Source organism: Dermacentor albipictus, chromosome 4 (assembly GCF_038994185.2).
Source record: "Dermacentor albipictus isolate Rhodes 1998 colony chromosome 4, USDA_Dalb.pri_finalv2, whole genome shotgun sequence".
Classification (NCBI taxonomy): Eukaryota; Metazoa; Arthropoda; class Arachnida; order Ixodida; family Ixodidae; genus Dermacentor; species Dermacentor albipictus.
Window position 1 is genome coordinate 35,106,736 of NC_091824.1, and position 14,596 is coordinate 35,121,331.

Below are 14,596 nucleotides of genomic sequence, written 5' to 3' on the forward strand. Positions count from 1 at the left end.
CGCTGCGAGATGGCTATCCCCATCTGTTGGCGACAGGCGGAAACATTCAGCGTCGCGACAATTCGTCGAGCGCGCGAGGCATCGTGGCACCGAACGTGATTGCTTCTACGCGCTAAATATTTTTTTCCCAAGATTTTGAGCTACCAAGTGGAAGGTGTGGCCCTTATACGCGTAGGGCCCCTACGCCTGTCTATACGGTACTCAGTCTTGTCCGAACATATATGCAGATCGATCCGTGCTCAGACATTGTGGTGGGCCCGCTAGACGACTGAGCATGTACAGAGGGAACCTCGAGAAAGGCTCGCGGCGGCAGTACACCCCTCATAGGTGACGCTTTCCGACGTTGGCAATGCACTGGGCCACTACATTTCTTCAATGCCGATCGCAATATCGTCGACAGTCATCCTGAGCTACTTCCGACTAGAATGTTTTAGACTATGCAGCGCGTCTCAATCCTTCACGTGTGCTTTTCGCAACAAATGTCCCCAACGATATTAACGCAGGTCGTCCTCCGGCTACCCTGTCCTGGTGGCGTGAAAGCCATCGCCTGGAAGATGTGCTCGTCCCGGGAGGTGACGGCACCGGCGACGCTGCCAGTCAACTCGCCGTGGGGCCCCTCGGCCGCCGAGACCTGCACGCGCAGCTCGTCTGCCGAGCCTCGAACAACAACATCTCCGAGCCGCTCAGCGCATCGGTCGTCATTGACCTCATATGTAAGTTGCAACGAGGTGTGACCGCGGCCTATACGCTCACGTGACTAGGCAACGAAACACCGTGTTTCCTATGCGAGCGAAAATGCTGAAACAAAAAAGAACTCAACTAGAAAAGAAAGGAAGAATACTAATAGGGAAAATATGGTTACTAACAAGAGTTGCGGTTGGTTGGCTAGACAACCCTTCTGCGAGAAGGAATCTTGCGGGGCGCCTCAGTTCGCTCAGAAGCTGGGTCCCAATCGCGCCAGAACGAGTTTTGTGGTCGCCGCCTCGCAGTGGGTCCCACCAGCGTGTCCATTGTGGGCGGAACGCACTCGCTGGAAGCCGGTCGCCCCGGTCAGCTGCGCTGCGTGTCCTCGGGATCGAGGCCTCCCGCGCAGATCTCGTGGTGGAAGGGGAGCCAGCGACTGCCCGCCACCACGACCACCACCGAGGCCGGCGGTGCGATCGACGGGCCGGCTTCCAGCAGCACGCTGACGCTAACCCCTTCGGTGGAAGACGACGGCCGACAGATCACCTGTCGGGCGTTCAACGAGCGCCTGCCGCAAGCCACCGTCGAGGACGTCGCCACCATTCGCGTCCTCTGTGAGTCCATCCTTTCGTCAGCTCACTCATTTACTGACAAGGTGTGGAAGCTTGTAGCAATAGACAGTAATTTACAAATGTTTCTGAACATATTATGTCTGCATTCCGTGGTTGGGTTCAAATACTAAAGTGTGTTTCCATTTCGCAACCCGCAGCACCCGAGCGTATAGTGTATTTGTTTAAATTTGTCTCCTTCTTTTTCCCGTATGTCGCCCTATTTTTTTTCTTAGCAGGCGCTTTTAGGTTTGGGCGAACTGCGATGCTGCCTATTTAAATACATATAAAATGCCGAAATGATTTTGTGAGACAGCTCTTCAAGCGATTTATATGGAAGTTATTGAATTTCAGAGTCTGATAGACTGTAGTGACTGCGGAACGCAATATCTTGATTTAGGGCTTGCAAATTTTTACGGAAAGTGTATCGCTTTCAACTTCAACAAGGGTTTTGCGTTTGTCCTGCAGATATATTAGCGGCATACTTCAGAGTGGTGCATGATACGTGAATTCTGTGCGCTCTATTCAATATAGAGACTGCGGTTTACGGAATTGTGCTGACGTTTTGCATTGCTAAGTTGCTAAGTTGTAGACTTGATAGTTCTGTTTGTTTAAAATTGGCCATTTTTCAAATATTTATAACATCAACGGTAGAAATAAAATACCTGCTTGCTACATTGACTAAATTTACATTTTTTTATTTAAATTCGACGAACCTAATCAGATTTCGTGCAGCGCATGCCGCGAAGGATGGTTTGTCAGTTTCCGTGTAATTGATAGGAACCCCCGAAATAATATTACGATGATGACGATAATGCTGATAATGACATCGACGACCGCAATAATATTGACAATTATATGGAAGCATTTGTTTTTGTTTATTTGTTTTTTTTGTGCTGAACGTCCGTCCTGCCCGCGCTGACTAAGAATAGGAATAATGATCAGCTTAAAGTGATGTGAATTAGTCTGGGCATGGATATGTAAAATGTTAAGGATCCTGGTAGATGAACCGTAGAATTGCAATGTAAAGGGTCACAAATGTAAGCCAGAAGAGGAACTCGTACGCTTGTGATACTCTGTAAAGACGTTTTTAGAATGCTCCTTAAACAAGTTTTCAAACCGGGCCGCGATTGTGATCAGTCAACTCGGTGGTTATATAATCTATGTTCAGAGTATGACATTCCAAACAAAATCCGGCATGCATGATTGAGGCGGCTACTTTTATTACGTGACGTTCCGTAATTTTAAGGCCACTCAAAATAAAAGAAAGAAAGCGAACGAAGGATAGTTATTACAATGAATGGTTTCTTAGCTTTCACTCTTAAACAGGGTGCCTTATAGAGACTGAGCTTGAGCGACAGTACTGTGTGGTAATTGCTATAGCTTGAAGGCTACTCGAGAAAAAGAGGACACGAATGAACGATGTTTATTACAATGAATGGTTTCTTTGCCTTCACTCATAACCAGGGTGCTCTGTTCGAACTCAGCTTGAGCGACAGTACTATATGGTAATTACTGGCTGGCAATATTATTACGGACATTTATTATTGCTTTGCTGCGCAAAGGGCAAACAATGAGGTACCCATGTGTCACACCGCAGTGTCATTGTCAATGTGTTGAATTGCTATTAAACAGTAAAACAAGTTCTCACTTTCTTCAACTTGCGTGAAGTGGAAGATAGGAGTTATTGTCCAACCATAGTGTTTTAGGTTGTTTAGCGATTTTTAGTCCATCAGTTTGACTAGAGGAATCCCCATATCATCACAACTTTCATCACAACGAGTCAGAATGCTTTGGCGTTGCCCGGTTTGACGACAGACAGCGGACGGGGCCTCATCGACCTAACTTCCTTTTTTTTTTTTCTTGCATGCGTGGCTGATAGAGTCTACCAGACTGTGAGGTCCTGCAAGAATGCTCGCCTTTAAATGTCTCCGTAGTCGCTATTGTAATTGAGTCCCTGCAATTGCCATTCTAAATACGTGAAGTTTTCTCTTAGTTGTCGAACGCATATTTCGACTGAGTGATCGTGTTCTTGTTGGCTCGTGCTTCTCGCGTGTTTATTCTCGCACGCGTGTGTACGCTGGAGCTGTCCGTACAAAAATCTCCACGCGGCCTTCTCGAACCACGTCGAGGTATCTAGCCTCATTATCTTATATAAAAAGATAACGAATTAGTAAACACTAGCTGTGTGCAAATTAACATTGTTTTTTCTAACGTCCACTCTAAGGTGCTCCATTCGCTGTTGCTACACTAATGCTATGTGTTCGATTCAAGACTGTACTCCCTCTGCGTCTCTCGTATTTCGTTGAATATGCCAGGAGGCAATCTGTTTTGTCACTGAACGGGCATCATAGACTCTGCAATTGCGAGTCGTTCTACCGTGACACTTATTTCGAGAAACACCCGAGAGAATTCGCGTGCAAGAAGAGATAACAAGAGCGCCTACACAAAACAAACACTGCGGGCTTTTCTCTACACTACATCTAAACGCTCTTTACAGACACTTGTGCCAACACGATGTGTATAGATCGTTATTCACATGACCCTTATATTCTTGGCATGCTGCCGGTATCGTTGAAAACAATCTAATATGGTCGTGTGGCGTATGAACGCAAAAGTTTAGCATTATTTTACGAATGCCAGAACCATTAGTCGCGTCGTTTAACCCTCATGAATGTTTTCCTCGGTGCTTCCTACATCGCTCATTTCGATCACTCGATCGGTTTTACCATGAGTTTTACCATACCAAAGGTACTTAGCTGTCAGACAGCCTCTTGTGAACTTAGGATGTGGTGGCGCATGCCATAGCTAGAGATTGAGAGGTTTCACATCATGGAGACATTATCATTGACCGGTCGACCTTGTAGTGTTGTCCAGCGATCGCAATCACTTCACGTTTAGTGTCGGAAGGCAAACACGCATTCAGTCTCCTGCATATAAACCAAGCTCTAGTATTGAAACAAGGGAAAGCAATGTTATTAAAACAGCTTACCTTCCTGGCTGAAACTGCAGAATCATTCATTTAGGGCAATTTGCCTAGAACTTGTACGTTTATGTACAGCGAACTCCGGTTAAACAGAACTCGTTGTCGGCTCAACTATATTAAGCTTAGGTTAATCGCGAGCCTTCGTTAGCTTTGAGAAACACATAGGTTAGCGCGAATACCACAGCCATCTGCGGCTGCAACTGGAGTTCTGCTCGATAAGATAGGGAAAAGAAATAAATGGAACCTTTCCTATCGAGACATGCGAGGTCCTTTAGCGGCTAGGGCATTGCACCGCTAGGCACGAGGTCGTAGTTGCTATTCCCGGCTACGGCGGGCGCTTTTCGATAGAGGCGAATTCGAGTACTTGGATTTAGGTGCGGGATAGGGAACCCCACGTGGTTTAAATTAATCCGGAGCCCTCCACTACGGCGCGCCTTGTAATCCTATCAAAACAAATGCAGAAATAAATGTATTTTTCTTCTTTCTTTAATTTCTCTACCACAATGTCTCGAGTGTTGTGTCAGCCCTTCCGGTGTAGAACTCCTTTTAAACCACTTATTACCGTCACGCGTCTCTTATGCGACGTGGTGGGAACGATGAACTATCAGCCGCATAAAGTGCTTCTCCTCGTTCCAATACTGCAAGTCATGAGGGATTAACTTGATTGAAGTTGCGACGCTGGAAATTGTGTCGGAAAGAGTCTCGCGGCATTGCAACTGGAGATTTTTTTTTTTAAGTTCGTGCACTTGGCACTATCCAGCCATAAGGCAATACATAGAGTGTGGGAGAGAAAGTGCTAGGAAATATAGGGAAGTCAAACGCACGCTCGTCTAATTTGCTACCCAATACCAGGGAAAAGGGGTCAACACCGGCCGTGGTTGCTCAGTAGCTAGGTGTTGGGTGGCTGAGGAAGCGGTCGTGGGTTCGAATCCCGGCCACGGCGGCCGCATTTCGATGGGGGCGAAATGCGAAAACGCCCGTGCACTTAGATTTAAGTGCACGTTAAGGAAACCCAGGCCTGCACTGCGGCGTGCCTCATAATCAAAAAGTGGTTTTGGCTCGTAAAAGCCCATAATTTAAAGAAAAGGGGTTAACGACTGAATTATACTGAAATGAGAGAAAATGCCCAGTCCGTCCCTTTGTCCGGAGGTTCACTGAGTTATGTCGCCTTCGGGAACTGTACCGCTTTTTGAGTTGGCGACGCATGTCGCTGCTTTCGATGGACTTCTGTCACCGAGAACGCACTAGAATGCAGCAGATCTAACGTGGCAAGGACACGAAAGCTGTGTCGTCATAGTGCGGACAGACGCAGAAGAGAGGTTCTATTGACTGCTTACACTCGCAATCGCCGTACAAAGGTGTTTCACTCATCCGAATGAAGAATTTATAGACCTTTATGAATGCCACGCTCGGCTACAAGCTACATGGTAATGTGGAACCGCAGTGGGCAGGCCTTCCGGTAGCTGCAGCTTCGAGAAAGGATGATCGTGAATTCACTGGCAGCAGTTCGAGAGATGAACGTAGCTGAAACACCACTGATGTTCAGTGTCAGTGTGAACTGTGGTACTCCCGAGAATTAGCGCGAATGGTTCACAAATGCACGCAGGTGCCCAGTGCAGAAACTGCAGAAATTGCAGCTAGTTTGGCAGCTTTCTTGCTCGAATAAAAAATGACCGACACTGAATACGTTGAAATAAAGCGGTTGTATTTTGTGCCTCTAGCATATTTTTCTTTTGCAAAACACGTATGACAAGGCGCAGTGGTCGCTTAGTGGCTATGGTGTAGGGCTGCAAAGCACGAGGTGGCGCGATCGAATCACGGCCACGGCGGCCGCATTTCGATGGGGACGAAATGCGGAAACACCCGTGTACTTAGATTAAGGTGCACGTTAAAGAACTCCAGGTGGTCCAAATTTTCGGAGTCTACCACTACGGCGTGCCTCATAATCAGAAAGTGGTTTTCGCACGCAAAACTTGATAATTTATATTTTACATATAAGACACATATGACATCTGGATAATCCTTTCGTTTCTGATCTATATTGCTTAGGTGAACTCCCCTGGGCTCATTCTTTAGAGCGCAGCTCTTTTGCGCCCGCTCTTGCCTCAGCGTTGCCCCTCGTAACCGAGCGAATGAACACAGCGAAGGACGAAATCGAACGCGGACCGCAGCGGAAGATGAAAGATAGTGATAGCGAAGAGAGGGCGAGGAACAAATCGGAGGAGGAGTTTGTGGCGGAACCACGAGGCGGAATGCCGAGGAAGAGGGCACGAGGAAAGCGTGAGAAAAAAAGACCAGCGCCGCGCAAGACGGGCTTTGCGGCGATGATGGCTACGAGATGGCGCCAGAGTAGTGCGCGTGGCCAGTATACATAAAAAGCGCTGCATGAGCGGATGTGTATGTGCGGCGGCTGCTGTTAATCGCGTTCGCACGTCACCTACGCGCCGCCTCTCGCGATCTCCCGATTAGTGAGGCAGTCGCGCCACATTTCGCTCCCGCTTGCAACGTACCGCACGAGGCAGATTATCCGCGTCTATCGCTATATCGCGAAATGCAAACACCTAGACGGTTGCTCTCAAATTTCGCATTATCGAGTACCGTAATCGTCGACGAATATTCTAACACCAGTTTGAGATAATTCCACTTCGCTTAGTTTTGGTCTCTTTGAAGCTTTGTCAAAATTGTTAGTTGGTATATGCATTTCTCTTTTATGGTTTTTTTTTTCGTATAGCAGCCGGTCGTGTTTACTCGTGAAATGGGCTGCACGTAGAATGCCTCTAGAGCTTACGAAACGCTCGTTGAGAATTGAACATTTGCCAAATATGCAACAAAAAGGGCATTCGCCCACATAAAATTTGAATTGAAAACTGTTAGAAAATTACGAATTTATCTTTCGCCATCGGGTTTTTGGAAAAGTGATTCTATAACCTGGATAGACGTCGACACCTGCGAATTTTTCCTTTGTGAAGACACAAATGCAGTTATGGCGAAAGTATGCAACAGTGAACTCTACTTCCCAAATTTTAACGGAGTGTACTCGCATTTTTTTTTTGCTTTCCTTTCCTTCATTCTTCTCCGCCCTTAAACTGGCTCTCTTCACTAATACACGCAGAGAGAAAGCAACAACGCGCGCATGCGATCCCATAGATAAGATGAATACATATATATATATATATATATATATATATATATATATATATATATATATATATATATATATATATATATATATATATATATATATATATATATATATATATATATATTGTAAAGGGGGTTTATTCGGCTCGTAGAGCAGCAGCGACAAACTCAGCTCCAGCAGGGAGGGCGCAGCCAGCGAACAAACTGGGTACGTGCCACGCGATGGCAACGGGGCTTTTCAGCCTGCCGATCTTCTTCGTCACAATCACCCCCGGAATTGAAGAGTCTCTCGCCCCCGACGACGCAGATCGGAAGATGGCGATACGGGTTCGACCACGTAGTTCACTGGTGATGTTTGTGCAACCACGCGGTAGGGCCCGTGGTACTTCGGGAGGAACTTGGACGAAAGGCCAGGAGCAGCAACAGGCGGGACCCAAAGCCACACGAGTGAGTCGACGGGGAAGGGGTGAGGGGGAGGATTGAGGTCATGGCGTTCTTTTTGGCGGCACTGTTGAGCAGACGTCAACGAACGGGCCAGTTGGCGGCATTTCTCGGCGTGCTGAGCAACCGTAGCAACAGGTGAGCATTCAGCAGGGTCCGGCCGGTACGGGAGAACCGTATCAATGGTGCTGGAGGGATGGCGTCCGTAAAGCAGAAAAAATGGTGAGAATCCGGTAGTGGCTTGAGAGGCAGTGTTATATGCGTAAGTGACGAACGGAAGTACAAGGTCCCAGTTGGAGTGGTCAGATGCAACATACATTGATAGCATGTCACCAAGAGTTCTGTTGAATCGTTCTGTTAAGCCATTGGTCTGTGGATGATAAGCGGTAGTAGTGCGGTGAATAATTTGGCATTCAGACAAGAGTGACTGCAGGACATCTGAGAGGAATACGCGGCCCCGATCGCTCAACAGTTCACGTGGTGCGCCATGGCGGAGAACGAAATTGTGTAGTATGAACGAGGCGATGTCTTTTGCTGATGCGGCAGGCAAGGCGGCGGTTTCAGCATACCGTGTCAAATGATCTACGGCGACAACAATCCATCGGTTGCCAGCACCAGTAGATGGAAGAGGCCCATATATATCAATGCCGACACGGTCAAATGGCTGGGCTGGGCAGGGAAGTAGTTGGAGAGGAGCGGTGGAGAGATGCGGGACACATTTGCGTCGCTGGCAGGCAATGCAGGAGCGTACATATTTGTGGACTAAGGTGTACATCCCTCGCCAATAATATCGTAGGCGAAGCCGTGTGTAAGTTTTTGACACTCCGCCGTGACCACACTGCGGGTCAGAATGAAAAGCGGAGCATGGGTGCGATCGCGCAAACAGCTCGCTTTTCCGTTCGTTCGGTCTGGCTGCTACGTCACAAAGTGGGCCGTCCGCAAGATTTGTGAGAACGGGAGGAAGAGCACAGCCAATAAACGAGCGAGCCCAGCCCCGGAAGTTTGCGTCACCAGTTTGGGCTTCGATCGGGGACAATATATTACGTGCAGAATGTTTGTGATGCTTTAATAATTAAACACGTAATATAAGAAAAAAACACTTTCTGTTGCAACATATAATCTGCGTCGGAAATGTGATGCGAGAGAAGAAAACTAATTTAAGCGGCATATATTTTGGTTTAGTCCGCTAGGTGGTATCGCACACGCCAAAACAAATTGGCAGGAGCGCGCAGTTCAATTGGCGATCATTGTTCATCGACTGCGAATCGTTATGTCGTCGCACAAAAATCTAAGACTTGACCCGCACGTGTCGCCGCACCAACGCGAACTGTTGGTCGCGTTCATAGAGGGCCATCCGTACCTTGTTCGGACATCGCGCGCGCTGACCCAAGAGCGTCCCGTCGACACAGGGCCGGTATTTTGTAGCGATGCCTTTTCCGATTCTATGCTTTTTCAGGCTTTTTGCGCTAAGCCAGTGGTCAGAGCGACGGTCTGCCCCCACTATCAACGGGATCAGGCCGCCGTGTGTGGTGGATGATAAGAATAGCATAGAATAAGGCATAAGGCATCGCTACAAAATAGCGGCCCAGGCCACTACACCGGGAATGCGGCCGCGATCCGTAAAGGCCGCCTTTGCACTAGGCTTGCCGGCCATTGTCAACGGGAAGCTCACCCAACCCTGTTGCCGGCGCATCCCGGTTATTGTTTCCGCAACTGCGCGAATGGTCTCGCTCACGGAAGCCAGCCCTATGGATACAAATTCTTCGCTGCCAATGGATCTTTGGAAGCTCCCCGTCGCGAACGGAGAGCACAAAGCACCTTGCCTTGCGTCGTGATGCCACCGGTCCGAAGGCCACCCATAACGTCTTCCAATTGCTCGCAGAACCACCGTACAGTGCTCTTCGAGAGCCTGAATTGCTCGCGGAACTCTTCCTCGGTAAGCTCGTCAAATGCGTCCCGAGAGATGCGTCGCCGAGGCTGCCCGAGAGACTCCAAAAGCGCGATAATAGGAGCTGTCATCGTGACTCGTGAGCGTCAAACCGCCGAACAATGAACGCGATTCTCTGAGCACAACGTGAAACGGCGAGCATTCTCGACAAATGAGGTCAGATCAAACAACATTAAAAAGAAGAACACTAGTTATATTTATCACAGCGCAGGCACAACATTTAATTTCACTGTGATCACAGTTGTTTTCAATAATTAACATCGCTAACGTTCTGCAGTGGCGGATCGCGCTTTAATCTAAAAAAACTGGACCCCCGGCAGGGCCAACCAAGCTCGGCGAGCGACGACATTACGAGCAGACGACAGGCGCATCGTCTGCTACTAGCGCTGCTATGGCAACGGCCATTCATTCTTCGAAACGAATGCCCTTGTCGACCGTTCCACGATAGCGGCCGATTTCACTCGGTTTTGGAATGATTGACAGGAGTGTGACGTAAGCGCATTTTGTGGTCCCGCCCCGGCGCAATGACGGCCGTGACGAAACGCGCGGGCGCCAACGAATCACGAGAGGGCAAGCGAGAGAACGGAAAAGCGAGCTGTTTGCGCGATCGCACCCCATAATTCTTGTCGTAAATGGCGAGGCACTACTAAAAGCCATTTGCGGCCGTCATTGTGGTAGTTGCGGCGGTATAAAAGTCCGTCCCGGATTCTGAAATGCTGCGCCTGTCGGCGTAGCGCTCGAGGTGCCGAAGTTGCCGGAAGATTTGACAAAAAGTCGAACATCATGACGATCCATGGGTCTTGTTGCTCCGATGCCATGTCGAGGATGTCAAGTGGTGAGATGTCATGTCTGTCGGTAGAAGTGCTGCTGTCTGAAGTAACAGGGGAGCGCGAGAGGGCATCAGCGTCGCCGTGTTTGCGTCCAGAGCGATAGACGACACGGATATCATATTCCTGGATTCGGAGGGCCCACGGAGCGAGGCGGCCCGACGGGTCTTTTAGGTTGGACAACCAGCAAAGAGCGTGATGATCCGTCACAACGTTAAAGCGTCGACCGTAGAGATACGGGCGAAATTTTTGAAGAGCCCATACGATAGCCAGGCACTCTTTTTTTGTTACTGAGTAATTGGCCTCAGGTTTCGTGAGGGCACGACTGGCATAGGCGACGACGTATTCGGCATTAGTGTCCTTGCGTTGTGCGAGCACGACACCAAGGCCGACACCACTGGCGTCAGTGTGAAGTTCTGTAGGTGCGCTGGGATCAAAATGGCGCAAGATTGGCGGAGACGTGAGTAGGTGACGAAGAGTCGTAAAGGCATCATCAGAGGCTTCCGACCAAGCAGAGAGTTCATTGTCGCCTTGGAGAAGTTGGTTTAGTGGTGCGATCACAGTAGCGAAATTGCGAACGAAACGTCGAAAATAAGAGCATAGGCCAATGAAGCTGCGTAGTGCTTTCAAGTTAGTGGGCTTTGGAAATTCGGATACGGCGCGAAGTTTAGCAGGATCAGGAAGAATGCCTTCTTTGGAGACAACATGGCCTAATATGGTCAGTTTTCGAGCTGCAAATCGGCACTTTTTTAAGTTAAGCTGGAGACCAGCATTCCGGAGACAGGTCAAAACTTGATGTAAACGCCGAAGATGGGTAGGAAAATCAGGAGAAAAGACGACAACGTCGTCGAGGTAGCAGAGGCAAGTATGCCACTTCAGGCCGCGTAGGATGCCGTCCATCATGCGTTCGAAGGTGGCGGGCGCATTGCACAGACCGAACGGCATCACAGTGAATTCATACAAGCCGTCGGGTGTTACAAACGCGGTTTTCGAACAGTCAGCGTCAGCCATGGGCACCTGCCAGTAGCCAGAGCGGAGATCTAAGGAGGAAAAAAACTCCGCTCCTTGCAAACAGTCAAGTGCGTCGTCAATACGTGGCAACGGGCATACATCCTTTCGGGTAATCTTATTAAGCCTTCGATATTCGACGCAAAATCGTATGGTGCCGTCTTTCTTTTTAACTAGGACGACTGGTGATGCCCAAGGACTACTAGAAGGCTGGATGACACCGCGATTGAGCATATCGTTCACCTGGTCATTGATAACGTGCCTTTCAGTCGCCAATACTCGGTAGGGACGCTGTCGAATTGGTGCATGGCTCCCAGTGTCGATAGTGTGCGAAACAGTCGTGGTGCGGCCGAGTGATGTTGCTTGGCAGTCAAAAGACGAAGAGAAGCCTTGGAGCAAGCGAAGAAGTTCGTCGCGCTGCTTCGTCGTAAGGTCACTGGCAATAGCTGGCGTAAACGAACGCGGCAGTGACTGAGGAGGCGATGCCTCGAGAGCAGCAAGATAAGTTGAGTCGTCCAACGTGTCAAAAATTGAAGATGAGGGCAGTGGCTCCGCTCTGCCAAGGCTTTCACGGCGGCGTAGAGTAATTGGTTCAGCCGATGGGTTGGAGACGCACAAGAGAGAGGCACCAGCTGCGAACTCGAGGACGGCGAACGGCAGTGGTAGTGAACGGCGGCGAACTAAGAGTTCAGACGGAGCGAAGAGGACTGTGCCGTCGTCGACAGATTCGCAAGAGATACTGACAAGAGTGGAAGACCAGGCAGGTATGACGGTGTCATCTGAAACAGCGATTTTGCGACAATGGTCCTTATGGTCAGTGATAACATCGGTCGAAAACTGAAACAGCTCTAGTTCAGCGCGGGCGCAGTCAATGATCGCATGATGTGTGGAGAGAAAGTCCCAACCTAATATGACGTCGTGTGAACAGGATGGCAACACGATGAATTCTATGATATAGAGTACCTCCTGAATTACGACACGAGCAGTGCAGGCGCCGGATGGCTCGACGTGCTGCGCGTTGGCAGTTCGAAGAGACAGGCCAGAAAGCGGCGTCGTCACTTTTCCGATCTTGCGGCAAATACGGGCATCTAGCGCTGAAAGTGCAGCGCCGGTGTCGACAAGTGCTAGCGTCAATGTTCCTTCGATTGCGACTTCAATAACGCTCTTCGGGGAAGTGTGAGGTCTTATACATTTCGCTGGCACCGCAGTTCTCGCCTCCTGAACTGCGATATTTAGTTTTCCTGGCGCAAAGGGCTCCGCCGCCGGTGCATGGGGGAAAGCGAGCGGCGGCGAGGAGAAGGTGAACGGCGACCGGGGGAGAATGCGGTGTCGACGGCAGAAGGAGATTCAAAGGCGTCCGAATAGTTACGGCATTGTTGGAAACGTGGTGCATACGGACGCACATTGTTCGGGACGTTCGGTGTAAGCAGGCGACAGTGACGTGCAACGTGTCCAGCACGGCCACAATAAAAGCAAATCGGACGGTTGTCTTCCGTGCGCCAATGGTCTTGTGGTCGTGCATAGTTCACCTGTGGACGGACTGGAGGGGATGCGGGTGGGCGCAAAGGTGGGCGAAGGGGGCCATAGGTCTGTGGCGCAGGCCTCATCGCGACTTCGGCGTACGTCAGGGGAGCGGCCGTCGGAGCCTGTTGAAGAGAAGGCGAAATGTGGTCGGCTACCTGCTCCTTGATGATAGATTGGAGAGCGGGCGCCAACGGAGTACTCGGCTGGCCGTGTGCAAATGGAATCAAGGAAAGCTGACGAGCCACCTCTTCACGGTCTGTAGCAGCAGCGAAGCGTTATCCGGGGCAGCACCCAAGCTCGACATTGAAGTGGCCTGAGGTGTAGATTGGCGGGTGGCTACGCGTTGTTTGCGCAGTTCGTCAAAGCTTTGACACAGACTGACGAGTTCAGAGACTGTCGAGGGATTTTTCGCCAACAGCATCTGGAAGGCATCGTCTTCAATGCCTTTTAAGATATGGCGGATCTTCTCGGCATCAGGCATTGCGACGTCAACGCGATTGCAGAGGTCGACAACATCTTCTATATAGCTCGTAAATGTCTCCCCGCACTGTTGCGCACGACCACGCAAACGTTGCTCGGCGCGAAGCTTGCGAACCGCGGGGCGCCCGAATACCTCTGTCACGTTAGTCTTGAAGGCCGTCCACGTCGTCAGATCACGTTCGTGGTTGCGGTGCCGCACGCTGACGACACCGCTCAAGTAAAACGACACGTAATTAAGTTTTTGGGAGTCGTCCCAGTGGTTGTGGATGCTCACCCGGTCGTAGTCAGCGAGCCAGTCTTCGACATCATGGTCTTCTGTACCACTGAAGATGGGTGGGTCGCGTTGCCGCAACGGGCCGGGGCAGACCACGGTAGTCACCGGGGCAGCGGGTTGTGGTTGTGGTGGTCCTTCTTCCGGCATTATGAAGACGGGCTGCAGTGTCCGATTACGAAGTTCCAGAATTCTGGTTGTACCCCGCACCTCCACAAATTGTAAAGGGGGTTTATTCGGCTCGTAGAGCAGCAGCGACAAACTCAGCTCCAGCAGGGAGGGCGCAGCCAGCGAACAAACTGGGTACGTGCCACGCCATGGCAACGGGGCTTTTCAGCCTGCCGATCTTCTTCGTCACAATATATAGAAAATTATCAGTCATAGCTCGCGTAGTATAGCCTTCTGGACCGTTTCCTTTCTGTCTTTTTCTCTTTTTTTGTTCTTTCGAAAGTAGTCCTATTAGGGTTATTATAATTACATGAAGGTATTTCGCCCTCGTCAGCAGCAGTCCTTGAGATAGCTATTCTGGCGGGTAGCTTCCCACGCTATGCGTGCCGCCCTGTTTAAGCTTTTCCTAGACGCTAGAGCTATACTACTATGTCCGCGCAACCTTGAGCGATCGGAAAGCGCGTTGTCCCCTCTTGGCCGGCTGAGAAGGGAGGCTTCGTTCCGGCCGCG

General features: G+C 49.8%; 1 protein-coding gene across 1 annotated transcript in view; it reads left to right on the plus strand.

Annotated features, from left to right (window-relative positions):
* Positions 1-14,596, plus strand: part of LOC139059516 (nephrin-like) — a 400,294-nt gene that overhangs the window by 290,308 nt on the left and 95,390 nt on the right. The window contains exons 4-5 of the mRNA XM_070537938.1: positions 504-713; positions 990-1,298. Coding sequence (XP_070394039.1) covers positions 504-713; positions 990-1,298 — 519 coding nt within the window. The remainder of the gene's footprint in view (positions 1-503; positions 714-989; positions 1,299-14,596) is intronic.